The 27,583-nt window shown below is 43.7% G+C and overlaps 1 protein-coding gene across 3 annotated transcripts; it reads right to left on the minus strand.

Annotated features, from left to right (window-relative positions):
- LOC102052914 (ATP-binding cassette sub-family A member 9-like) lies at positions 1-27,183 on the minus strand. Of its 3 annotated transcripts, XM_055727878.1 has the most exons (40): positions 27,053-27,183; positions 25,856-26,104; positions 22,781-22,893; positions 22,078-22,288; positions 21,718-21,876; positions 20,681-20,781; positions 20,086-20,312; positions 19,111-19,249; positions 18,431-18,616; positions 17,712-17,844; positions 16,880-17,051; positions 16,105-16,163; positions 15,068-15,178; positions 14,410-14,585; positions 13,964-14,083; positions 13,478-13,616; positions 12,857-12,947; positions 12,085-12,224; positions 11,493-11,612; positions 10,778-10,937; positions 10,310-10,476; positions 9,746-9,873; positions 9,186-9,323; positions 8,510-8,623; positions 7,918-8,088; positions 7,643-7,756; positions 7,369-7,479; positions 6,719-6,784; positions 6,075-6,166; positions 4,929-5,049; positions 4,477-4,594; positions 4,122-4,213; positions 3,121-3,296; positions 2,551-2,626; positions 1,960-2,054; positions 1,234-1,353; positions 797-937; positions 547-626; positions 399-454; positions 1-273 (listed from the first exon to the last, which is right to left on the minus strand). In XM_055727878.1, the coding sequence occupies exons 2-40, from the start codon at positions 25,968-25,970 to the stop codon at positions 184-186; spliced, it is 4,938 nt and encodes a 1,645-aa protein (XP_055583853.1). In that variant the 5' UTR covers positions 25,971-26,104; positions 27,053-27,183; the 3' UTR covers positions 1-183. The 3 variants fall into 3 exon arrangements, with proteins under 3 accessions (XP_055583853.1, XP_055583864.1, XP_027671764.2); XM_055727889.1 differs by lacking the exon at positions 27,053-27,183 and having other exon boundaries at positions 4,477-4,591; positions 25,856-26,336; XM_027815963.2 differs by lacking the exon at positions 27,053-27,183 and having other exon boundaries at positions 25,856-26,335.
- Between the last annotated feature and the right edge of the window lie 400 nt (positions 27,184-27,583).

Below are 27,583 nucleotides of genomic sequence, written 5' to 3' on the forward strand. Positions count from 1 at the left end.
TTTGTCAAAGGATAAAGGCTTTATTTATTAAAATATTAACTCTTTTTTTCTTTGTGAGGCAGAAAACCTGCAGAGCAGTATGAGTTGTGACATGGGTAACCAAGTCCTAGGGCTGCATCTGATTGCACGTATCAGTAACACTGATGAAATACACTGAATATTTTCCTTTGTGGCTCCAAGGGCTCAGGGATGAAGTGGTCTCTGCTCCACAGCCCCATCAGATGCCACATCCAGGTCGTGCTCCTCCAGGTCCTTGGTGAGGTCTACGAACACCTGCAATGCAATGCAGTGGAAACAGCCCCATTACTGCCAAGGACTGACAGTATGTACATGGGTCACAGCCTATTTCTTCTTTTTATACCATCGGTTTCTAACCTGTCACTTCTACGTCAGCATACCTGTTGCAAAGTGTGCAATGACAAGCTGTACTCCTCAAGCCTGAAATTCTGTTTAGCTGCAGAAGAATGGAGAAGGCATCCTTAAAAAATGAATCCATGTGAACAATTTGAAAGCAATCGCCTTACTTAATTGCTTGTTTCCTTTTACCTGCTTCTAGCTTAGAGAAAGATTGGGACAGAGGTAGTGCATCTTCCATTGGTATCTTGTAGATAAGCAAAGAAGAAGTCCTGAAATAGTAATAAAAAGATGAATTCATCATTTTGTGACTCAGCAACAAGGTTTAGGGGTGCTTGTTGGGTTACTGTACTCCCGGGTAAGTTATTGAGCAAGGTCAGTAGGAGTAGCAGGGCATCCCAGCACAAGCCTGGGTTGGGCGTGCAGCCCACAGGGCACTGACCTTCCTTGCCGAGCCGCACAGGGGAAGAGATGCAGGATTTCGGTGTGGAGAGCATCGCTTTGCCCCATGTCCGTCATTTTGACTTCGAGGTGGTAACTCGTGCCAAACTTACTTTTCAGATCCTCAAGGGAACCGATGTACCTGCAGAGGAAGAAAAACATGGCTCAAACCATCATAACTGGGAAATAAAACAATCACTGGATATGAGCAGCAGATTTATTTCCTCTTACTCATCAGCTGTTTAACTGTGCTGCCGAAACAATCCATCTCCTCACAGAACTGGTTGTTACATACTTGGGACAATCCAAACAAACATTTTGTATTAGATTAAGAATTAAAAAAAATTAAGATCAATCTAATCCAAACAAAACGCCCCAAACTCCAGACTAAAAAGCAGGTGGCACCCCAGGTTGCAAAAATGCAACCCCACTGCCCACCGTAGCTGCCCCGCCACCAGGATGGCCACCCGGTCGCACATCGCCGCTGCCTCCTCCAGGGACTGCGTGCTGAGGATGGCTGCACGCTCCTTGCTTTTCACAGCGGTCTGCATCACTTTCCTGGGAACAGAGGGATCACAGTTACTTCCCAGGAATCACCGAAGAACATCTCCTGGTTTACAGCTCCCTCCCAAAAGCCAACTGAAATGATAAAATTGTAAAAAAGCCGATGACTATTTAAAAGACTCCAGTTCCCTTGTTTGAAGATGACCTGTGGACGCCAATACTACATTGCAATTTGTCATGTCAGCATCCCTCCAGATTTTACACTTTCAGTGTAAACTATTGACAAAAAGCACTAGGGACTGAACGATGAAAAGGATCATCTATCTATAATTTTTTTTTCTTGCTCTGAAGAAAACAGGAATTTTTGTCTTTTGTACCAAATACATGGGTTCAGCTGGTGTCTACTCAGATTTTTTTTTGGGTGCAATAACATTAAGATTACATCTGATGGTCAGCAAGGGCTTACTGCCTGCTGAGTAAGGAGTTTAGCAAGTGGCACCCCAATCCCTGCACATTAGGGAAAACAGAAAATATAGATGTACTCAGCCCACAAGGCAGAACCTCTTTGCCTGCCCAACAGTTACTACAACAGGGAGGGCAAGACCCATCCTGTTAAATTTATTACATGCTTCTTGGTTCTGCTGAAACAGGGCTGCTCACCGCATACGCTGCTGCCCTTTGGGGTCCATGCCCACTGATGGCTCATCCCAAAGCATTACTGTCGGATCTCCCAGGATGCTCAGCACAAAACACAGCTGAAATGGGAAAGACACCCAGGTCAGGTCAGGTCTGCTTTTAATTTACCTGCAAAACTGTGGAGTTGTCCTGCTACATCATCTTAATCCCTGTGAATCTTTCAGAAGCTGAAGCTTTTGATTCCAAAATGCAGGAGGAACAGGGATTCAAAAATCCCCACCGCAGGTGTTCTTAGTTCACATTTTAATCTCCCCAAATCAGCTTTCCCCAAAACTCCCAAGCCTGCCAAAGATCTGAAAGTGGTTTTCCATCCCATTTACTGGCAGATGCATGTGGTGGGGCTTGAAGAGGCGATTACCTTTAGCATTTGTTACACACACAGTGAGAGAGAGTGGGGAAAGAGGAGGGGGAAGGATCCTGCCAGGCTGTATTCAAAATTTATTGATGCAAACAAATTGTGTTGGGAACCTGCTGTGCTGAAGGTTTTCTGTGCACCACGTTCTAGGAAGAAAAAGCAGGATTTGCTCAAGTAGCGAACACAAACCTGACACGTACCTTTCTGGCTTCTCCAGCAGATAACCTCCTAGCTGGGATTTTTAAATGCTTCTGGAGATCCATGGCCTTTGCTATGCTGTGGGCAACAGAAAGGAAAAACACTGAAATGACCATCTCTGCTAATTCTGTGGTCAGGGGCACTGACAAGCCAGAGACTAACATACTTGTTTTGGCCGATATGCATCACCTTGGGGTGATTATTTTTTGATTATTTTATTTTATTAATTACTTGGTGATTTTACTCCTAGCTCGGATGATAAATTACAGAATTTTTGCAGAAACTCCAGCTAATAATAAGTGCAGCTAATGAGAAAAGTGAGTTGCTCATGTAACAGGCCATGAACTGGAGCAAGTTTGATCGTTTTCTGGATAAACTAAGGCTAAAATCTTCAATGACAGGGACTGAGAACAGTATAAAGTAGCAGAAGATCCCTTTTCTCCAGGGTAAGGAGGCATTGAAGGTGCTGTCACTTAGTCACACTAGCCAAGTTTGTTTGCAGAAAAACCTTTCCCTGTCCTGTACCTCTGGAAAGGGGAAGAACTGTATGCTAAACCCCTTCGGCTTCGTACCGGCTGATGGTAATGGCTGCGTCTTCCTTGCCCATCCCTCTGATGGCAGAATACGCCTCCAGATGCTGCTGCACGGTGAGGGCTGGCCAGAGCGGGTCATGCTGTGGGCAGCAGCCCAGGCTCCCCAGGCTGCCCAGCCCCGGCCCCCCAGCAGTGGTCCTGGCACCCCTCAGCACCTGCACAAACACACACGCCTCCACCGCTGCAGCATGTTACTCCGGGGGGAAGCAATGAGCCCCTTGGAAACACGCTTACACATTCTCCCGTGTTGTGAGGAACCTCAGAAGCACAGGGGAAAGGAGAGCCAGCATCGCTGGAGTGACCACCTGCATCTACTGCGGCTTCTGCTCACCTGAGTCCAGGAGAGCATGTTCCCAAAACCAACCACACGTTCCGTGTTCCCAAAACCAACCACACGTTCCGTGTTCCCAAAACCAACCACACGTTCCGTGTTCCCAAAACCGTACAACCATAAAACTCTGGCTAATAGTACGGACATGAGACTATCTTTTCCTAGTAATACTTTTCTATTTCAAACATTCAGTCCCAAATCTGTAACCGCAATGGTATTTCCCCTCCCCCAGCACATGTCATTAATCATCCTGCATATAATTAAGTGATGGATTGTTACTGGCCCAGCCCTGTTCGCATTCATTTTCAATTTCCTGGTTTTGCAAGGCTGTTTATGAAGAGTGTTGGTTTTCATCCTTTTTTTTTTTTAGAAGTCAACATTTCTTATGGGGTTTGTGAAATTTCACAATGGGATGCACGCCGAAGATTTTGTGCAGCTTAAACCCTTAAATCTGTAACATTGATTTTGATGCAACCTAGAATGTGCTTTGAGTACATCAACACTTTCTTCTCACTTCCGCAAACAGCCAGGGTTGCATGTATATAAATTCCCTGACTTAAGGGCTGCCTTGCCGGCTTGCCTTATCATATGCTTAATTTATAAAGGGCATCAAGGTCATCCCTCCAGCTGCTCCAAAGGCATCACCTACCTCCCCAGCAGTCATCATTAAGTGTCCAGAAATCATGTTTATAGTTGTGCTTTTTCCAGCCCCGCTGGGTCCTAACAGACCTAGTACTTCTCCTGGAACAAATATGTAAGAACTGTTAGTAACAACTATTGTTACTAAGACCTTCTTCCCTGTGTGCTAAGCAATATCTACAATTACAGTAGGAGAAAGGATTGTTCATTAACTTATCCCCCTGAATTAAAACTGTGAATACAGTAGCCTGGGTATGTTGGGTCCAGTTGCACACAAGAAAATCCTAACAAAAATATGGTCCCCAAATGTGACTTTCACATCAGAAGTGAGCCGTTACATAGGGAGTGCAGTAAAATACTTGAACCTTTTTTGACACTAAAAGTGAGGTTTTTGACAGCCACTTTCTTCTTCTTCTTAAAGATGGAACTGGCTTTCTTGTCTTCGTATTCCTTGCGCAAACTGTTGACAATGATAACAGACTCCTGTGAAGAGATGAAGTAGGAAATAAAAGCTCTTCCCTTCTCCCGTGAGACAGCTCATCTGTTCTTACCATTAAATAGGACTCTTTCAGGAGAATTCTAATTGTTAAATTAGAAATTCAGGCAATGGACCGACAGAAAAAAAAGGAAAAAGCAGAATGAGAATAGAATAGAGTGCCAGCTAAATTCCTTCTGGTGCCAGGGTGACCGTGGGCTGGATGGCAAGATGTGCGCTTGGGCATCAGATCAGTAAATAATAAGTGTGTGAGCTAAGAAAGCAGAGACAGACCTGATGACGGCAAATGCAGAAGAAAACAAGCTAGAAGGCTGGTTTCACCTCCTCAGGTGGCAGGGAGGCCATCACACTCCGCACCCTCTCCCTCTCCGCCTGGACTTCTGGGGGCTCCTCCCCAGGGGGGTCCCTGTTCTGGCGGGTGGCTGCTCTCCTCTGCTGGATCCTAAGAGCAGAAGAGGAGAGACGGTGTTGCTGGGAATCACTCCCCAAAAGGCTTGGTTTGACAACTTCTTTCCCAGGGCAGTGCCAATGCACCGCCCCCCAAAATTTATTTGAATTCAGGGAGCTATTCCACAGACAGCTGTATATTTGCTCAAATATTTATTCATGGGGGGAAAATAAAAAAAAAATAAAAGAAATCCCACTGGCATGAGTGAGAAAATAATGGCCAGATTTAGCTTTTCCTTCATCAGTATCAACCAGTTCCCTGCGTGACACATGCCAATGATCTGTTCAAGGAGAATTAAAATACACGCAGTGGCAGGTTTTCAGACTATTTGGATGTCTAACTCCTAGCTGTGTCATGTTGGTTAATGTTTGACGAGTTAGTATTTTTTACAGATCTTCTCCCACATGACTTAGGTGGTCAGTCGTTGGAAACAGATAAGCAGAAAGCCGGGAGCAGGTGACCCCAGCCCAATGAAGCTTTAGGGGGAGTCTCTATCCTGCAGAGAGCAACACTGAAACATTTGAAAAGGAGTTAAAATGTTGGATTTCAATTTGTGACTTAATTTAGCCGGCTGTAGTGAAATGTCCTGAAACCTCAGCTATGGATCTTAATCTAAAAAAACAAAAAAAAACAAACCAAAAAACCCCCAGCTTAAATCCCATGAATTATTCTCTCTAGGACACTGTAGTGCAACTGACCTATTGCAACACACTGGGGAGGAATTTGCCTCCAGACATATTCAGGGAAACTCCAGTAAGTAAAGTCAGAAATTGTAATGACCCAAAGGAATAATAAAAATCCCTCCCTTCATTCTCAATTTCCTCCCTTCCAGATAAACTGGTTAAAACTAAAAAATATGAGCTTTAGTCACACTTTGCAAAATGTTTTTAAGTTTACTCATCCCCTCCTCCTGCTGTCAGGGGTGAGCCAGGAGGGTTTTTTGCCTGGCTGTGCAGCACCGAGCCCCCCGCAGACCAGGATAACCGTGGCTCACGAGGCACCTGGCTGCTGGGACACACCTGAAGATGGGATCAAGTCTCAGAACTGCTTCTCCATATCTCATCTCCAAACAGCGCAGGAGAAAAGCAAAAATCACACAGTGGATGTAAGGCTAAAAAGCAAAAATGTATTAGATTTGCATGGAGACAAGGTAACAACACACTTGATTAAATTAATAAGGGGATGCAGGAACCTATCTCATTTAATTCAGCTATTGAAAAAGAAGTTAAATTGATGCTTCGCATACATTTCCATCTCATATGCAGATCGTTTGCAAAAGCCTTGCCTTCCTACTGCAGTTTTTGCTCAAATAATATGCACCCCAACAGATATCCTACAGGATTAGAGATCACATCATCTTTCTTTTGTAGAAGTAGCATTAAATTGTTAGCTGATTAATAATATATCTGCCTTATATGTGAGCTCCACTTAATCCCTAGCCCCCTTTTTGCCAGCCTTTGCACGTATGGTACAGCATCCAGGGGTCACTTGAGACACAAGCCTGTGATTACTTGGATGTACCTCCCTTGCCAAAATTTAACATGAAACTTTGACCACATAACATATGCTCTACTTAGGGGGAGAGTTATACAAGCCCAGTGCAAGTCCAGTGCACCAGAACAGTCATCCTTTCCACAAGAACCACCATCAAATTGTTCCTTACTGCAAAGGCCGCTACAAAGATGCGATTCCACGACTCAAGATCGGTACCGTGATACAAGAAGAAACGCTACAAGAGAAAACCAAAACAATTAGAAAAATTCCTTAGAATGGTGAGCCTCAGTGCAGCGTCAGAGCAAGTGTGGGATGTAGGGATGCTTAGCTTCTCTTCAGGATGGGATAAGGCAGGTTTGGTCTGTACTTATTTTTTGGGTCCATAGTGCCTCAAAGAGTTGTGGCTACGGCTAATTTAGAGGCACCTCAAATCAGCCAGGTTAGATCAACCTTTTCCATCATCGCTTCTCTCTTCCCAGTCCTTTTAACTCCTTCTGTCAGCTCACTTCATCTCTGCAGGTCTTCCCACTCCACCACCTTCCCTTCCCGTGCTACCCTGGCTGTCAGCACACGGTCACTGTAACTGCTCTTTGTAACTAAACAACGCAAAAACGTCCCAAGCAACCCAAGGATTAACAAGGCAGATCTTGGTCCCTTCTCACACTCCCCAGCCTGGACCTTGCCTTCTCCTGTTGTCTTTTCTCACTCTGTCTTTTTGACAGTTGGCACTTTGAGACAGGGAATTTGGAAAGTGCCTCTTGCTTTTCCAGTTTGCACCATTAGGACCATTATTGAATTTAGTACGACATGTTCACTTACTGGTGTAGAGATCATCAAGCAGCCCAGCAGTGGAAATGTAGGAATCAAAGTAGAGAAGGTGAAGTAACATGCTTCATGTAGGTCACCGAGTACATAGAGAGTGACATTCACCTGGAATAAAGCAGAAAATGTGTTTTCAATGTTAATGCATTGCTGCTAAAAAATAGGCACTGATTTGGGTTATCCTGTTGAATACTAGTATATTTGAAATGAAATCTCAAGTGGCAAGATGTGTACGTCAAACACTTTCAGAGCGAAAATTCACTTCACTTACCAGAATGAAGATGAAAGACCAAATGTAACGATTGCTTCGTCCCGTGCGAAATTTAAAGGCAATTAAATAGATGAGGAGGACAAGGGATACTCCGTAACCAATGACGCAAATGATCTAGAGAGAGAGACTGATGTCAGCAACACAGAGATTGATGTAGATATATGAAAATCTGCCTAGAGCAGTATGTTTCCATTAAAGTATTTTAAGAAAAACTCGATGCAGAACAAGGGAGGGGGATTTGTGTTTGCCTGTTTTCCCGCACGCAAAGAGCTCACCAGGGGCAGGACAGTGCTGGCCTGCAAGGGGCAGATGCGATTGAAGAGTACCATGACCCCAAACATGAGGCACATCAGGGTCCAGAACAGCGGGACATCCACCAGTGCCTGCCCACACCAGTATGCTGAGGGGAAGAGCCCCGCGAGCTGCAGCTGGGCGCGAGCCTGGAGCTATGAAGCAGACGGAAGAAGGGACCTGATTCAGAAAAGCCTGAAACATCCATCCTGCTCCTCCTCCTCCTCCATTACCCCTGCTCCTCCCCTCCCTGGCTGTGCCTTCCCATCCTTTCTGAGCACTTTCAGTTCTTTGTCAGTTCTACTATTGTGTAAAAACACATCGTTCTTAAAAAGAAGAAAAAAATAATCCTCCTGACCCCAAAGTATTTATTAACACCCAAATTGTTCTGATTCTCCAGTTCCCTGAGATGCAGGGTAACGCACTTGGGTACAACGTTGTGCTTGTGTGGCTGTATTTCTTCTGGCATCCCACCCAGGCGTGCCAGCCAGCCCTCCAGCACACGAACTACTCTCCACCGACATTGCATTTGCATTCACATTCACTCCTCGTGTGAGCCCCCTTAAAGCTCTTTACCTTGTAATCCTCCATGCTGCTCACTGCAAAGTAAGGAGGCAAACCAGCAGCCAAAATCAGCATGTAGCTGAGGCAGATGAAAAAAAACTCAGTCCTCACTTCTAGGCTGTGTGTCTGCAGATGAGAAATTCAGAGTCAACAATCATCAACAGCTGCCCAGGGAAAATCTGGCTAGTTCAACACTCACAGGATGGTTAGACACGCAAGTGAGCAACAGCACTAATGGTAAGTCATTTGCATTTAAAAACAAAATCTAAGGCAATATAAAAAGAGCGTTTAACACCTTAGAATTTGCAGAAAAGTAATGGGAATTATCTTTAACAATTTACAGTTGAGACCATCTTTTTGATGCTGATTCTTGCCAGATGGATGCTGAAGAAAGGTGGGGGTTGCATGTGTTACTGTTTTATTCCTACCACATTGCCATGCAGCAGGAGCTTAAAGGTTGTAGGGCACTGAAACCCTGCAGAGCCCTTAAACAGTGCAGAAGAGAATCGTCACTCAATGGCACCAGGATTGCTGGCCGAGCAATGCCCCCAGGAGCTGGCCAGCAGGGGACCACTGACCCCAACTCTTGGAGGTTGCTCATCCAACCACATCTCCAAGCTGTCCAAGTCCTTATCACTTCAGGATGGCTATTTCAATTAATTTTCACCAAGAAAGGCAGGACACTCACATTGTAAAAGGGCTCACTCCAGATGCGGATGCGCGCGGTGCAATTAAAGAGCCTGAGGAAGGTGTTGCTGAGGATGTTCATGAGCACGGGGAAACAGTTGATGGGTTCCGCACTGCACATGACCGTGAACCGGTAGCTCTGCAGATGCAGGAGAAAAGACGTTACCTTGATGGCCGTGAGAGGTGTGAGGAGCTGACCGCAGCGAGGGGTTGGGAGGGAAGCAAAGACAAAAGCAACCAGAGGGCTTTACTGGTGGGTCTGCGGAGACCGGGCGGTGTGCTAACTGGTACCGTGAGTGAAATGATCAGTAAAGACCACAATTTCTGGAGAAAAGCATAAAAGAATGAATGCTTTTCTCTAAAGATCACCATAAAGAAGCACACAGTGGAAAGAACCAAATATAAACCTGGTTTCCCACAAACAGGACTACTGATATTATTTAATACATCAAGCAAATACTCTCTCTTCTGCTGGTGTGTATGTTTCTCTGTGCCTCACTTCAACACGTTTCAGAAAATCCTGTTGACATGCAGGGTGAAAGAAGAAAAAATAGCCCTCACCTTGCCTTCCAGGGATATTTTTATAGCTCCATTATATTGTGGAATGCTTGTGATGTTTTTCGCAGGAGTTATTTCTGGGATTATGTTTTGAGTCTTCAAAGCAGAAATGAAATCCTCGATTTCTGATCCTGAAATGAAGTCAAGAACAGAAATCAGCATAACCAGAAGTTTTTTTCTTGAAATAGTTTGATGTAGACAAGTTCCCACCTGCAAAGCAGAGGTATGTTAAAAAATCCCAAACATTCAGAATCTATGGAAACTTATCTTTTCTCTATTTTTTTTTAATTAAACTGGTTAAACACAGCATAATATTTCCATACTTAGTTTGTTTATTGCTCTTTTTTATTTTTTCTTCCAAATTTGCCTGGTTCATTACTTTTTTTAAATATTGGCTACTCAGTTTTCATCACTAAAGCTGCATTTGCTTTTGCTCAAAAGAAAACACCTCTCAAAGCCAATGTATAAAGGAACGTACAGAACGAGTAAGTCGAGGCTGGTCTATCAACTCTAAGAGGACTCAGAGTGGTGCATGAAAGTGAATCAACATCACATGTTCTTCTTCACCTGTATCATTGAAGATGAGAAGTTTTGTCGACTTATTTTGAATTTTCTCTTCAGTAGGAAGAAAATATGAGCTAGCCGTGATTTCCCAGCTAACAGAGCTGTCCCACAGTTGAAACCCAATGAGAAGCATCAGCATTGGAAGGGTAAATACTCCAAAGAACAGCAATCTGGATGGAAAAACAGACCATAAGTGGCTCCATGGAAACTCCACCTTTGCCCAATTGTGCGGTTTATGTTGTGAAAGACAAGGGGAAATTTGAAAGTTAAGCAATTCAAAGCTCTACCGGTAAGTTCCGACTGTCCTTATTACTGCAGCTGTCAAACATTTCCCACCTAACTCTCTGCTGCCAAACACACCTCCACCAGTATTTAGCCCTTCCCCCAGTCACTCACGCAGATGATCAGATCCTTTGAAAAGCATCAAGCCAGCACAAGGGCTGCAGAGCAGGTGAGAACTCCGGTACTTACATGGACCTGAGAAACTTTCCTTCGTGCTTTAGTTTGAAGAAGCGAACTCTCATCACCGCGCACACTTGCTGCTTCCAGAGCGCCATCCTGCTCGCTGCCCTGCTCCCCTGTTCAGAAAACACCGGGAGGCTCTTGTCCTTCTCCTCCAGGTCTCCATTTTCTGCGTGTTCATCACAAGAAATACCATTATCCACAAAGAGCGTTCAAAGGACACATTTTAATCACAAACAACAACAATCTTCTGTTCTGAATAGAGAAACACTTCTATCTTTTAGCCAGAAAAGAAACAATGGCAGAGAAAAGGGGCCATAATTTATCCAGAACATAATTTACATCAGTGAATTCAGACTGGCTGAACCTGGGCTCATGTGGCAACACATCCAGTATCTTCACCGGCCTTGTGAAATGTATTCTGTCTAGTTTATCTTCTCCCATCTCCCAGTCTGGCAGTATACCCTTCAAAGGCAAATACCCTTCCAACATCAGTCCTCAATTCTTGTGCTTAAAAGCCTGTGCAAAATCAAGACTGAATCATCTAGACTTCTCCAGGAAGATATTCTTCACTAAAGGAAAGCTGAATACAGCTGCAACTCCTGACATACCAAAAACTACCAAAATTCACATTTTACTGAAACCCATTAGATACTCAATTAAAACATATGTATAAATGGAACCTTAGTCATGCCACACTTGCAAATTGAAGTCAAAGTTTTACCTTCTTGATCAATGGCTTCTTTGCCCTCCAGCTTCAGGAAAACATCTTCCAGGGTTGTCCTGCTAACCTCATAATTAACAACCCCCTGGAGAAAGCTGCTCTCGAGGTGGCTGAACAGATCTGCATGACAGAAACCACCAGACTCAGCCCAGACACCAAGGCCAGTGTCGAGCAGAAACTCACACTGGCATGATTGACATTGCACATTCTAGCATTCACATCATTAATCTCCATAACTTAAAAGGCACAGCAAAATTATCGCACTCTTTAGAGGTAAGTAGTAGAAGATTCAGAGTTCTTGATTACCATGGGCCTTCCTGCTGGAAGAACTATCCTGCAACCAGAGGAGACTCAGTGGATTTTAGTTTGTAAATTAACTGGTGGTTTTTCTTTTGTTCATCTGCATTATTAAATTTAGCACATCCATTAGAGGCTTCCTGTAAGGCTGATATTTATGCAGCTTTGGGCTTCCTAATTCCACGCACGATGGACCAGGGAATACAGTTATTCTCTTTACAGCAACTCTACTTTCTGCTTTTCCTACCACTTGGTTTCCCTTTCCAATTCTGGCACAACGAAAGGCTTTTCTTACCTGGGAAGCTGTCAGCATTTTCCAGAGGCAGCATGTAACACAGCTCGCCCCGTTTCTGTCCTTTGAGCACGGCATCGGGGATGTACTGTCTGACCAGGGATGATGTGAGCTCAGGGTCACACAGGTCAGTTATGTGCACCCTGTTTGTATTAAAAAGCAATTGCTATAATATTAAATGAGGAAAAAAACCCCAAAGACAACAAAAAAGAAAAGCATCCATCATCCATTTAAAACACAAAGCCAGCGGTCGTTCCTCAAGCCGTAGGGAAACTTGCAAAACTGGGCAGCATTTCAGTGGGAATTTTTATAGACATTGCAGCACCCCTGGTTTTGCCATGCGTGCAAGTTGAGGTTAAGAATAATGATCCTGCCCCATACTGCTAAACCAAGAATGCCGAAATTAGAATCCAAAGAAAAACAGCTTCACATTAAAGCCGTTGTACGTTGCTCTGGCACCATCAAGTATGAGGAAATAGCAATTCATTTTACTCTGGTCCTCTTTTGGCTGTGAAGGAGGTTGCAAAGTCATTTGAAAGAGGTTGCAAAGTCATTTTAGCTACATGCTTAGAGCTTTCAGGATTGGGTTCCAAAGAAAAGCGGCTTGCTATCCAAAGCAAGATATTTTTGGCAGCCTCAAAAGTCTTTTAAAATGAATTGTCAAGACTTCTATTACTCTATATAGAAACTCTATAGAGACACAGACTGTACAAGGAAATATATCAACTAGAAGCTTTTCAGCAAATGAGTGATGACCAGAAAGAAAAGGATTTACCTTAAGTGATAGCCAATTCCCCATTTTCTCTTCAAGTACAGAGATGAGCCAACACACTGTAACTTCCCATTTGAGAGGAAAGCTTTCCGATCTAAGGAGGTATGAACACAGAGGATTTAGGGGGGATTTACAACAGTACAGTAGGCTGACCTCGCTCTGCTCCTTCTGAACTCAACAGACATTTTTATAATGAAATCAAGACGAGCGAAACCAAGCCAGTGCTGAAGGTTTTCGTCTTTTTAAACTGCTGCCTTTCTCCTAAGCATCAAGGTTAATCTTTTAATTATGCATTCTTACAGGCTTGGGGAAAATTTCCCATGCCACCTGGGAGCAATAAGGAAATAGAAAATATATTAAACTATCACTAATTTGCGTGCGTTCTGCTAGTGGTATATCCAGAAAATATGCAACTGCTTCATCCTGAAGCAGAGCACGAGCAAGGTCTTGGAGCAGCACGTCAGTCGAATTTTAGCCTTCGAATTTTAGCTGGGTGCTTACTGCCAGAGAAAACACATCGAGCAAGCACAGCCTGCGCCGCAGCAGGACCCAAAGGTGGGCTCTGCGATGGGAAACCCTCACTGGCAAACCGTCATCGACCACAGCGTGAAAAGGCGAGCTCACCAGCATGAGCATCCGCCTCCTCCATGGACTGGGTCGCAAAAAGCGTCACGTGTCCAGCCTGGCGTTCCTTCAGAAGGTTCCACACGTGGTGCCTGGAGCAGGGATCTAACCCGGCTGTTGGCTCGTCTAAAAGCAACACCTGCAAAGATGAACAAGGTCAGACCTCCGCATGTTCAAGCCGGCATTTCTGTGTTTACATCATTTCATTTCATGCTTTTGATGATCTCACTAAGAATAAAATGCATGCTCAAATATCAGCCATTTTTATTGTTCTTTCTCCTGTTACAATATTATTACCTTTTTAATGTAAAAGATGGTTCTCATTGACCTAGATTCCTCGATCCTGCCAGCAGCCAAGCTGAATTAGTAGGTCAGCAGACTTGGAGTGCCAGGGGAAAAGTACAAATGCCTGTGCGCCAAGTCCAAATGCAAAGCTACGTGCTAAACAGCACACGTTGTGTGTGTGTAAACATGACTGGTCCCTACCTGGGGATTCCCTAAAATTGCGATTCCAAGAGACAATCTTCTTTTTTGTCCCCAATTCAGAGCATCGGCACGAACGTCCTGAAGGTTGGTGAGGTCCAGCATCGTGAGAACTTTCTGCACCTTAGCAACATACAAAGACAAGAGCCAGATTTCCAAAGCACTGGTCGCATTTTAATTCATAAATAGCCACACACAGTACAGGAGACTATAACTTCAGGATTTGAAACTTATCTGCTTTAAATGGCTTTGCTTAGAGATAAATACTGCAAATCTGAATCCTAACTCTTACGATGTGTGGATAAGAACTGAAAAAACACTTTTCTCCCAAATTAGGATTGTTCTCATTTCCACAGAACAAGATGCTGGTGATAATTTTTTATAAAGAAAGCTCCAACTGTCCGAGGTGCCACAATACAGAGGCCGGTGACTGACAAGCACATACCAACCTCTTGCTCTACTTCCTTCGGCTGAATACCCTTGACGTGAGCAAAAGTTCTCAGGTTTTCCTTCACTGTTAAGGCTTCAAAATGCAAATTAACTTGGGGACAAATCCCAACCATTGCCTGAAATCCTTCCATATGCCATACTTCAGAAACATTGTAGTTGTATATCATCGCAGAACCTGCACACAGGAATGAATGAAACCAGTTTCATACTGTACAGCATTTCCCAGTTACAAGGGGAAAGCTGGCTGCTTTGTGTTTGTACCTTTGACATTAATTCCAGCATTGTGGATGTTCCTCAAGTGTTTTGTTTGTTTTTTTTTTTTTTTAAAAGCGAAACTGTGTTGTGCGAAGCTTTAATACCACTCAAAAACATTTCAGAGCACCAAATCTATCCCTTAAGAACTAAACCATATTTCCTATAGGTATGCAGCTCATGGAAAACATCAAGCCAACCAGATGGAGCAATAACAGCCTGTGAATGCCTGCACACGTGAGCGTATCCCTAAGGGATGCGCTAGCCCTGAAGCTCTGTTGAAGGACCAGTCTGCACTGACAGCAAGCCAGAGTGAGGGAAAACTTGGGGGTTTGCATCTTTACTCCCTTACGCTTGAAAAAACAAACAGCTTCTCCTCTTCAGCATTCAGGTCCATCATCTTACCTGTTGAAGGCTTGGAAAATCCACTGAGCATGTGTAAGAGAGCAGTTTTTCCAGATCCACTGTGACCAAGTAATGCAGTGATCTGCCCTTCATATATATTTAAGGACAAACCTGTAACAGAAATAGGACACCATTGGGATGGAAGTTTGTGAGAAACAGACTTGCACCTGCAGCTTGCTGCCATGTATGACACACGAGTGACATTTCTTTTGAAGCTGAGAGGCAAAACCACAGATCCAAACCCATGGGTTACATCTTCACAAGTTAGGACTAAACTCAGTAAGGAACTTGTAGCCCTGCCTTGATTGAATTGACAGAACAAGCATATTAACTTCATAGTTACAGAAATTTGACTTGTGTTCTCTGTGAGGTTCGCAACCTTTTATTTTAGCATGGCTCAAGAGAGTCCACAGAGAGAGAGGAGCCCATAGCCTTTCCAACACGTGAGATTTCAAAAGCTATTTCAAACTTTGCTACTCCCTTTCCTATTGTTTGGGTCGAGCTTTATTTTTTTACTCAATATAAACCTTTGAGACCATATTGATAATTTCACCATCATCTGGAGTTCTATTTAAACAAAGACATTTAACAAATATCCCCTGACTATGCTCTGGTGATGCCATCTACCTGCGTACCGGCCGCTGGCAGATGTGCAAGTGCTCGAACACCGCTCAGCCAGCGACAGCAGACTCTGCTATAGAATCAAGTTTTGTTTGCCCCAAATAATTTACATTTTGAAAGGAAGGTTTAAAAGGGGATTTTTAGAGTGATTCATCCCTGCAAAATCCACAGCTTTTAAGGACACTTCTGCTGTTGAAAAAAAAAAAAAAATAATAAACAGACATTTTCCTGGAGTGAAGAGGAAGATAACAACCTGGTAGAAATTTGCTGGTAACTTACCCCAGCAGAAATAATCATTGCATAATGTATTTTACCGGTGCTGAAGGCAGATTTAAGTACATCCAGTACATTTCAAAACAGTTCGTGTTCATATCTAGTGAAAAATTAAATTAAAAGAAATACAAAACCTCTCTTACCCCTTAAAGCTTCCGTTCTTTTGTCCCTCTTCTTGTATATTTTTGTAACATTGTTTAGTCTAAAGGGAAAGGTAAGCAAGTCATTAGTGTTAATTCTCACAATTTTGGCATCTTTCCACTGCCTCAAAAACTATGCGAAGAATATTCCCCAACCTCCTCCTCGAACCGCTCCTGCTCGGTCCCGTCTGCAGGAATGGCTTTATGCAATTTGTTTCCTGTACGCTCAGCAGAATTCGCTGATGGGCTTTTCTACAAGGTGTTTAAAAGGTTTCAAAGTCAAACTCAATGAACACGTAGCGAATGAAGCACGAGGCCCCAGGGAAGGAGATAACATTTGGTTTATACAATTCAAAGCAATGATGTAGTGAGTATTTTAGCAGATTTACATTTGCTTTCTAGTAATAAGCAACGGGTAGCAGTAGCGACAGGCCAGACTAGCCCTGGAAGGATGGCAACAACGGTATCTTGTGCAGCACGTGCCATCAGCCATGTTCTTAAAGACAGCAGGGAACAGGAACAGACTTACTGCTGCTGCTCTGCGGAAAGTGTGAGGCAGCAAGTCAGTCCCTGGTACAGGGATGCACCATGTCCGATAAATGTTCAAATCCAGCTCTAGAGCAGAACGAAATGCTGAACAAACCTTCCCTCCCGCATGTGTTCTATTAACATTATCTGCATACATCAGATGGCTCAGTCCAATGTTTAGCAGTGTAAGAGGTCTACGCTCTCTAGTCAAATAAAGCATTATATTTGTCATGCCTACAGGAGCCTTTACCTGATCGCTTCCTTCCCATCAAAGCCTGGAGGCATCGGCTCGATGTTATTGCTGAGGACAGGATGGTGGCTGCCCTCGGTGACAGCCTGCACCCCCACGTAGCCACTCCTGGGCTTGACCCAGTACGACGGTCTCAGGAAGAAGGAAGGGGGGTATGGCACTCCGTACTTCCCTGATTCAGAAACAGAGAAGGTGAAATATCAACCAAAACCTGCTGGCTGCCAACTTGACTCTGACAAATGCCGTGCCCAGCCACCTCACCCTCTATAGCTGCACAACACAGACTTCCAGTAGCCACAAAGGGATCGGTAAGTTCGCAGTTAAAGCTGTCAGCTCGTCCGCTCTGTAAATGCAGGTGGGGAACAACCACAACACTGATTGTTCATTGACAGTTTCTTTGGCCCAGAAGGTGTAGGAAAATCAGGTCAAATCCTACAGTATAATTTTAAACCCATTGGTTAGGGCTGTTGGACTGGGATCTTAGTGCCTCACTGCAGGTTTTACCGTTCCTTTTGGAGCCTGGTTTTGAGACAGGACTAGATGAGGTAGCTACATGCACCCAGCTCCTGGGAAAACAGGATCCTTCCCAACCATTTTTTTCCTGAGCAGTACAGCAAATCCAGGTTTTGTCCCCTGACGTACCGTGGCAAGGCTCATTGCTGTTAAGATGCCCTTCCACAACCTGACCAGCTCACTACAGCGCTACCTGTTCCATTGCTCCATGTAGATTACAGGTTTCTCAGTTCTATCCCACCATCCCTTTGGCAACTTTCCCCTTACGAGAAGAAAAGTGCAAGGAAATGTATGTTCTTTCCCTCACATTTCTGCTTACCAGGCAAAACCTTATCAAAGTAGATGGCCAACAGCAAATACAAGACACTGTCAAGGCTCAGTATGAGGTACAGGTTAAAGAAAGGGTACAATTCTGGTGTAAAGGCTGGTCCATATTTGTCTAATTTTATCATCTAGGCAGAAAAAAAGAGCGCAAGTTAGATATAACACTTCTGTTACCCAGAAATACTATGTGCAAGCCACTGCTGTGTCATCATGACCGTTTCTGCCAGGAACCCATGCCCGCTCGTGATCACGATGCTGTTTGTAAGCAGGGCAACACTTTATTATGACCACGAGTATCAGAAGTGCTTCAGTAAGCTGAATTCAAATGTGTGCTGAAGTTACTACACCAGAAGAGTGATGCACACGGTATTTACTAAGGCAGCATTTCACGACCTCACGGTTCTTGCAGATCTTGGTACCCACCAGACACATCCCACTGCTACAATAATTTCCCAGAGATCAAAAATTACTGTATATATAAAGCTGGTAAAATTCATGAGGTATTTGACAGTCCAGCTATATTTGTTATGAATTATCATGTATTATTTGAAGTAAACTTTTATTTTTGCAAAGCATCTAGAGCAGAGGGGTGTGGTTGGGTCATTGCGGCAATGTGACTCATGTACAGCAGCTACCGTTATCTGTATACAGCCCGCAGCGTGTTTGCTGTGGTCTGAGCTTTCACAATGTGCTGGCTTTTAAATTTGCACGTACCTTTGAGATGCCAGCTGTAAAGGCAAAGGGACTGAAGAGATTAAAAATCCATTCCAAAGACAGTGGTAGGTTTTCAAACAATGTCCAAAAGCCCAGCAATCCAAAGATGATGTGGAGGACAAATGCCACAAAACTGGCAATATTTGGCTGCTTTAACAAGGAGCAGAGCATGAAACAGAAGTGAATCTGTAACAGAGAAAATCAGTAGTTAGCAGGATGCATTTCTGCTGGCAACTAAAAACAACAACATGAAAATTCAATGAGTAAAATGAGAGACCCAGCTGAGTTTCAGTTGCACCCCTAGAGATGCACATGGCACGTGACAAGGCTTGCATCATTTAGCTCCGACATTTAGGGCAGGTTTATAGGGACAGATGGATCAGACCCCTCTCAGCCTCCTGAGGTGGCTGGATGCAAGGTGGCAGCCCCAGCCTTCCCATTAATGCTGGTGTTAGCACCTCTCTTTACTCTGATTTTGAGTCAGAATCTCCCAAAATGTAGTAGGAGTGATATATTACCCTTCAGATTATAACAATAAATCCCAGTAGTGAAGGTATTTTTGTTGCTTTCTCATGCAACGCCCAGACCTAGAGGACTCTGTAGTCTCCCAGTTTCAGATGTCTTAATTTGGAAATGGAAAAAAACACACAGCATCTAAAAGGACAGAAAAGCAGACTTACAGATGCTATGCCATAAAAGAAATAAAAAAAATATATTTCGAAAAAGTTGTGGTCATGGATGACTCCTATAATCGTGATCGGTGTCAGCAGACTTGCTGTTATTGAGATGTAAACGGTGTACAGCAAGCTCCAGGACAACCTACAAACGAAGGCACAGTTATTTTTGCCTCTGTACAAGACAGCACTTGCCACAACAGCGCCAATACAAAACACTCTTTTTAATTCAAATATTTTTTTGTATAAATAAAAAAAGAAGTGTAATTCCAAATACACTTCCACTGACAGTTCCCAGTCTGGAAAGGTGCAAACACCCATGTCCCACATCCACCCAAATCTCTGCAGATGCTGATGCCAGCAAAGAGCCACGGGGCAGCTAAGCAGAGGCTCTGCAGCCAGTCCCACTCATTCACATGCTTTTCCTAATGACGTGAAATGCCCGTGCTCAGGCGGCTTTGGAAGGCTGTTTATCTAATTAAGAGGCTACATCCCCCTGTGCTTCACCATTTGCAGTTTTCTCCAAAATCTGTGGTTTCTTCACTTTCTGTGTTTTCTGAGTGTACCCACCCATTTCCTGAGCAACACCTCAACACCAAGAACCTTGCTACACGCATCTCTGCTACACAGAGTGTTCTTTCTTTTTTTTAGGGGGAGAGGGGGAGCAGAGCTAACTATAACAACAACAACAACAAATCCTGTATCAGAGCAATGTTCTTGGAAATCGAGGTCCTCCAGCAAACGGTACGCTACAGGTAAAAAGCAGCAAAGGTTTTGCTTCAACAACATGCAAAAGCTGGCTTCCGAGAGCTCAGGCGAATGGTTAGGGGATTGCAAATGACGGCTGCTGGGGCCTGGGGAAATACTGCTGCTCCGCTGAGTGGTGGTACTGGACCTGCACCCACCCTGCAAGCTAGGGTACATCTTACATACGTAAGATAATACAATTCCTAATTATGGGTTCCTTTCTATGAGACTTACCAGAATGAGATGTCTTCCAATCCCATTGCTCTCATTAACACCTTGAGCTTCTTTTTCTCTCTCAGAACTTTCACTGATAAAAAGTACATATATGGGGAGAAGCACAATACGACGTAAACAATGAACCAAATATAATCCAGTTTATACAAAGGTTTGATCAAGGGTGATTCCAGACGAACGCCACTAATTGACTTCATCTCTTCCCAGACAGAATGGTTTGTTTTCATCTAAAGAAAATAAATTAGCCATCAATTTGATTTTCTGCAACAGAACAGCCAACATCAGCACAAACAGGTTTCCATAAGCATTACAATTATTAGTTTGCCAATAACAATGTTACATGTATAAGTGGCAAATATAACAATATTTAGCATCTTTTTGCATTGCCTTGTAATAAACACTAACACTGCACCCCAAGCCGTGAGGATCATCTATCATTCTTTTAACTTTTGAATTATGCTATGTATTTAAAAAGTTAGTGATCACAGAAAATGAACCGGTTTGGTTGTTTATTGTTTGGTTTGGTTGTTTTTTTCAGTTCACAGGTAACTCCAGAAAGAACGGAAAACCTATTTTCCAACCTGATCACACTTACTTCTATGACTGCTGCATCGATGCTGGACTGCACCGATAGGAAACCTGTGTACCAGTATGAAGGAATTTTGCAGCTACTTGATGAAAAATCGAAGCAAGTATCTGTAGGAAGGAAAAAAATGAAGAATTTAATCTCTATATTTCCATATACGTGTACATAAATGCTTGTGTATAAGGTGTGGGGTTCAAAACGTATTTGACCTAAGAGTCAGGAAATCAAGATTTAGTTTTACTCAGCCTTTTTCCTGAGGCAGTCAGTTTTTCTCCAAGAATAATGTAGTACTGGGAGTTGGTGGCTTTGGCTCCTTGGGCCACCACACACAGCATCAACCCCATCTCCAGGGCCACGCTCAGCTCCCCTATTTTGGCAGGAGCCCAGGCTCCAAGTACAGCCACCGTAACCGTGCCCAGCACCGAGGGCAGGAGCGGAACCCCTCTTGGAAATCCAGCACGTCTGGAGCTGGGGTCACTTCTGCAAAGAGCTACTGACTTGTGTAGATGGAATAAATCTCCTTTCCATCATTCCCATTTTCCAAGACCAGATCTTTGCAAAACACTTTTTTTTTTTTTTTTTTGCCCATCAACTGATGAACTCACTTGATTTTTGTCTGATAATAAACTTTTTGTTTCAGATAGCTCACTACTTTAGTCAGTAAATAGGGGTGCATTTGGGCAAAGCAGTAGTAGTGTGGAAAAATATGTGCAGGTTTATGTTTTAACATATTAGATGCCCACACGCTGTATGTTAGACGTACATTAGCGCACACAATGCTCATTTTCCAGGCATGATTTGACATGGTAAGACATAGAAGGGAGAGGGACAAAAAGGACCGTGGATAATGTGTACATGGTTCTTAAAAACATTTTGCTCTGACATTTGTTTCCATACAAGTAAACAAAACGTCAAATCCTAATTAATATCTTTCTTGAAGCATTTGGCACATACAGCCTCAATCCCTTCCGAGTGGCACGGCACCACAGGATCCAAGCATTTTTTAATGTAAAAATCAAGTTCTCTGGTTTCATTTATTTTGTTACCAATGTGTTCAAAGGCATCATTCGGAGACACCACACTGTAGCTTTGAAATCTGAGACGATACGAGAAGTCATCATTAAAAACAACACCAATAACGTCTTCCTCAAAAATTCCTCTTTTTTCCAGTTTTTTCTCATTTTCCATCTCTTCTATTATTATACCTGTCATTAAAAAAAGAAGAAGATGAAGAAGAAAAAAAATCCACTGCAGCTGAAACTTTGATTAGCCACACAACAGCATCAGCCACAATTCGCACCCTCAGAACTGCGTTGTCCGAATGCTTTTCTCCCCCCAGCACAACGAGGGCTGTGTCAGGTCAGTTCGGACAACGCATCTGTAACAGGGGTTAAAAGCAGCGTTACCCTTCATTGCAGAATCTGAAGCCACTTTGCTCATTATTCTCCTGGTGGTGTTTGTCACGGGTGTGTACGTGAGCGTAACCCCCGTGGCGTTAAAGGCTGGATCATCTAATCGGCCGAGGAAGTCGTAAGGGATTTCTTGCCGCGGGTAGTGGAATATCAGACTCGATGATATTAGTATCACTAAGAGAAAAACCACTGACGTAATCCATTCCTAGATGAAGGGAAGAAAATGCAAAGGTGAGTGGCAGCCCAGTGACCTGGAGGTTGGAAAGCATCTTCAAGGACCCTTCTTGGTCCAGCTCCTCCGGCCGTGAATGCCTTCTTTCTGTAAATGAGGAAGAGCTGTTTCATAGGTGTAATAATTTTAAAAGATGAGGAATGTTCTAAGTGAAAAACATGTTTTCTTAGTACCAGAGCCAAGAAGGTCTGCTGATAATTTTACACCCATAACCATGAACTGGACATTGTGTTCCTCAGTGCAGCAATGGATCAACAACCAAAAGCAACAAGCCAGCTTTGTAACAAGCCCTTATTATGCCGTGATGTTGCAGTGCCCCAGGAAGAAGTGTAATTTCTGACATTTTCCAGAGAACCACATTACCAGCTGAGGCTTCTCATATGTCACCTAGCATAAAAACAATGCAATGCAAAAATACTTTGTAGTGGAAATCCTTAACTCCCCTTTGGAAGAACTGATACTTGCCTGAAAATTTTCTGTCTTCATCCTCCATATCAAGAGAATGTTTTTCCATAGGAGAGCACGGGTTTGCCAAAATATTTTTGAGGCTCTCTTGAATATCCCTTGCATTTTCCCAGCTAGGATGAGAAAGAAAATAATAACGTTTAGAATAAAACAAGTCACTGGCAGTTAATATATTTCCCTGGGTAAACATCACTTCTGAGGAAGCCAATAACACGTCAAAGGTTAAGAACTCTCGATTTTACAGCTGGGACAACCAAGGAGTTCAAAGGAAATAGTCCAAGATTGCGCGAGGCTACGGAGAGGTGGGTTGGACTCTGCTGCCCCTTCCACGTGCACAGATCCATCCTTCATCCCAAAAAGACTTTGGAGAAAGAGGCATTTCAACTGGCTAGCTAGAGTTTCATTCCTTATCTACGTAAAATTAACAACAGAAGAGCTAGTCTGTCCTGTACTAAAAATGGGAGAAGATTGAACGGCATATAGATTCAATTTATATCAATCTATATCAATCAAATCTATTCCAAAGGAAGACATAAATTTTATTCATTTATTATTCAGTTGTTCAAAATACTGAAAGCATCCATGGTGTGCAGCAGAAGTGTCAAGTCCAGCTCCTGAGTGCAGTAGCTCTGGTTTAAGCTGCACACCTGAGCTGAGCCTCAGACTGCACTTCTTACACTGACTTTACGTCTTGCCTTAGACACGCGGTTTGCTGGCAAGCCCCTGCTCAGCGGCTCTGGATATTGTAATTAGACCCTAAACCATCCCCGTTACATACATGCCTTCCCTCCACATTGTCTACAGGTGGAAGGTGGCTGCCACCCAGGAGGCCAAGTTAGGAACACCAGTTCGATGCTAAAAGTAGCCTAAAACTGTCTCCCCTAAGCAGGTGGTAAAGGACCAATTTGTTCTTTTTTCATCCTAATGCTAATATAATGAACTGTAACTCTGGTATAGCTAGAGCAGGGCAGCATTAACACACCAGTGTCTTCCTCTGTATCCTCCTGAATACTGAGAGCAGGGAGTATTTATTTGAGATATTTTTATGGGGAATATTTATTTCAGCTCCAACTTTGATCACGTGGCCAAGCAGCAAACACCCTGTGCAAAAACAACAGTGATTTCAGAGTTACTGGTTTCCAGACTTTCCCAGAAGGAGAGCAGGGGAGGAAACCTCAGAACATTTTTTTTTTTAATTTTAATCCTTTAAAATGGCTGAAACCAAAAATCAAAGCAACCTCAAATGCACAGTGCTCTTTTCCCCTTGGACATCGTTTCCTGATTTCGCGGATCAGGCAGCTGGAGTTAATAAACGGTTTTACTACTCTGTTCCTTTCATTGTTTGTTTTTGGAAGAATTAAATATTTGCGGACTCCAGGGGTGATGGATCCAGAATCCCTGTTTACCCTCTGACTGTTAGCACAGGGCTTATCTCCCCGGCGCTCCGCTTTGCCTGCCTGGAGCTTTCTCCCGTGCTTCCCCACCACAGCCTACAACGAAGGGTAAAGGCAATGAGGAAGGGATTTCTAGGAAGTGCTACTTTTTTTGCCCCGGTCTGGATTTCAGTTGTTGTGAACTGAAAGCAGCAGCAGCCCAGCCCAGGATGTCGGGGCAGTAAATAAAGGTTCAGGCTGGAGTATTTGGAGAACATGGACGGAAAACTTGATGGGCTTCTAAAAACTGTACTGAATCTCTACAGATGGAACAATCACCTCATTAAAAAAAAGATGGAGCAAAACGAAAACTTTTCAGAAAATTCCAACTAAATTTCTACCAGTTTTCATCCTGTTTTTTCCTGTGGAGCAGGAAGGAATTACTGATGGAAGCTGAAACATGACGCCAAAAAATCCACACAAGTGATGGTGCCTACAAACTTAATCAGGAAGAATTTAACTTTCAGTGAGGTATCACAAGACACAGAATGTAAGCAGGAAAGATGCCTCCACAAGACCTGAGATTCCAAACTTCAGATTCAGAAGACAGAAACAACCATCAGAAATTTATTTGGAGGCAACAGCGCTTGAATAATCTTTCAACCAGTTAAGAGCATCATTTGTGAAACTGGGGATCTCTGGAAGCATTTCCCTCCAGAGGGCTCAATAAATGCACCCGAACTTCTCACTCTCCAGGAACACGGTCCCCCAGCATTGCCGTGACTTTTATTGGGATCCTGTGTCTAGCTCTGCTACACCAAAATCTGTCCCAGGAAAGCACGTCCCAGTAAATAAATGGAGTGGTTATACATCTCGGGGATTTCCTATTTGGCATGTCCTCAGATTTCCCCCCCTCTAATAGAAACCAAAGAGGGCGTATCGACTCCCTACAAGCCAGCTGATCTTCAGGAGTGCTGGCAGGAGCCTCTCGATGCTGGCTACGAGCAAACAATGTGCGCCGCATCTTCTGCTTCCCAGAGGAGCCGCCGGCTTTCCGAGAGCCAGCGATTAATCCCTGTGTGTGGGGAGTACAGAGGTGAACGTGCTCCCCCCATACCCTCCTGTTTGCCAGTTATTGCAAACATAAAACATGCCTCTGGCCCCTACCCAGCCCTGTCTTTAACTCCTGATAAGTATGAGACAGGTTTGTACTGACTCTACTCTTTAACACATGGGGTTTGAAATAGGATTTTTTTCCTACTCTAGAGAAAAAGCAGCTCTAACCTTGCTCTGTAGCAAAGTTCAACAAGTCCTACAGGGAAGTGAAATTTTTATGCATTTTTAGAAGCCTTTATTAGCGATAGCAAAGCCAGAGGAGGGGAGCGAAGGGAGGGATCATTAACCGTGAGGACCCAGTGCTCAACCTGCAGCTCTTCGCTTGGAGCCAAAGCACATCAGCAGCGAGAATCAAAATCCACACATGCCCATAAAGCAGAATACTCTTGCTCCTTTGCTTCTTAAACATTTTGGTGTGAAGCTTAACACTTGTCAGAGAACAGAGTTGGAAAGCACAGCTCTTATTCGTTCAGCATCACACTATATTAAAATAATAAGTAAAAAACTGATCACCAAACATCCCCTGCATGAAAACGCCCTGGGTATAATTTTTCCCTTAACAAAAGAGCAATATGAAACTCCTTACCTGGTAATGTGTTTCCCATTAGAAATATGCCTCCTTCGGCTCTGATATGTCTGGGCTCCTCGCCTCTTTGCACTCCTGGAGAGGGTTCAACGCTGTAGTACAGCCCAGTGGCCATGCCCCTCTCCCAGCCTGACGTCAGAGTCTGTCCTGGCGGTGCAAACGCTCCCAACGCTTCTGAAGCGATGACCCAAATGGGGAGCAATACCTACCCCCAGCTGGCCTACAGCTCGGAGACACCAACACTGCGTTCTGCAGGATTTAACACAACACGTGCATCGTGTGCAACGTAACAGCACTTACAAGTTCAGGACAGAGCGGCAGCAGGAGAGCTGTGGTGCCCTGAAAAGGGGCTAAAGGAGCTCCCGATCTGTGGCCAAGCAACCTCCTCGTCCCTGCCCGAGTTCTCCAGAGGAAAGCTTCACCACCTTCTCCTCATCTTGCTCAGAGCATGAGTCAGCAAGCACGCCTTCCTCTGCAGAGATGAACTGGGTCCGATGACCAACAGGATTTTGATCTCTTGTTTCTCTTTTCCCTCTTTGTTTTTAACAATTTTTTTTTTTTTTTTTTTTTTTAGTTTCCCCTCCTTTTAATTGCTTTTCCAGCAGCTGTCACACAGCTGGAATCAGAATGAGTTTGTTGGGTTGGTTTTTTTTTTTTTTGTATTTTTTAAAAAATAGCTTTCAAATGGATCTGCTTTCAAAACAGGGAGGTGAGGAAATCAGATAAGCCAGGAAATCCAAATGAGTTGGAAGGGTGGACAGCCACATGATAATTCAAATAGTTAAAGGAATTTGACTGTCCTGGAACTTCAACAGCTTGAGGATTCTGCATCTGATTTGCAGAGCTGACTAAAAACATAAAGGCTGGCTGGTTGTTGCTTAACAAAAGGCTGGAGCTCTTCTGCAGCTGCCGATTTACTCATTTTCAAGGAATGAGCTAATTTAGGAGAGGAGCAGTGTTTTCCTGCATCACTTCCCATCAGGCAACAAGGGAGAAATGGGGAAGGTTATTCTTACTGGCAAAAAGCAAATCTGAGATGCATTTCACTAACAAAACAGTACGTTTCTGACCCATACCCTGTGCCATGGTGTGCTGGCAGTACCTGGTGCAGTGCGAAGCCTTAGCATGCCTGTGCATTAGCTGCAGAAAATGCATCAAAAATGCATTTTAACATATAGATATATATATAAAAGATACCTGTTGTGAGTGCTCCCTGGGGTATCCCATCCTGCATACTGGGACCCTAATCCAAGGCAACCCGTTGGGGCTTCACTGAAAAGCAGCTAGAGAGCACATAGCATCTCAAAATAACATTAATTAAATCCCCAAGCATGTCCCACAGGTTTGCTGAGAAGGGGGCTGAGGGCCAGCCTTGGATCAGCCCATATACCTGCCAGGAGGAGGAGAAGGGCTGGGGATGGAGCCAGTGCCCCCCCCCGAGAGGGCAGCCCAAGCAATGCGTTTCAGGAGAAAGGAGAACTGAAAGCTCCAGAAAACTTGTATCAAGAAGCAATTCAGCATGCTAAATTAGGGACTTTCTCAGGATCTCTTAAAAAATAGCATTACCAGAGAATGAATTAATTTTACAGCTTTGAAAAAAAAAAAAAAAAAATGGCACACCACCCTTAACACATCATTAAAGAAAAACTAGTATGAAAACCTGGGAACTTGCACTGAGTTCAGATTAAGTTTCTTTGGGGTCATTTTCCTCCCCACCGAGGGGTCCAG

The sequence above is a fragment of the Falco cherrug genome, chromosome 1 (assembly GCF_023634085.1).
Source record: "Falco cherrug isolate bFalChe1 chromosome 1, bFalChe1.pri, whole genome shotgun sequence".
Taxonomy (NCBI): Eukaryota; Metazoa; Chordata; class Aves; order Falconiformes; family Falconidae; genus Falco; species Falco cherrug.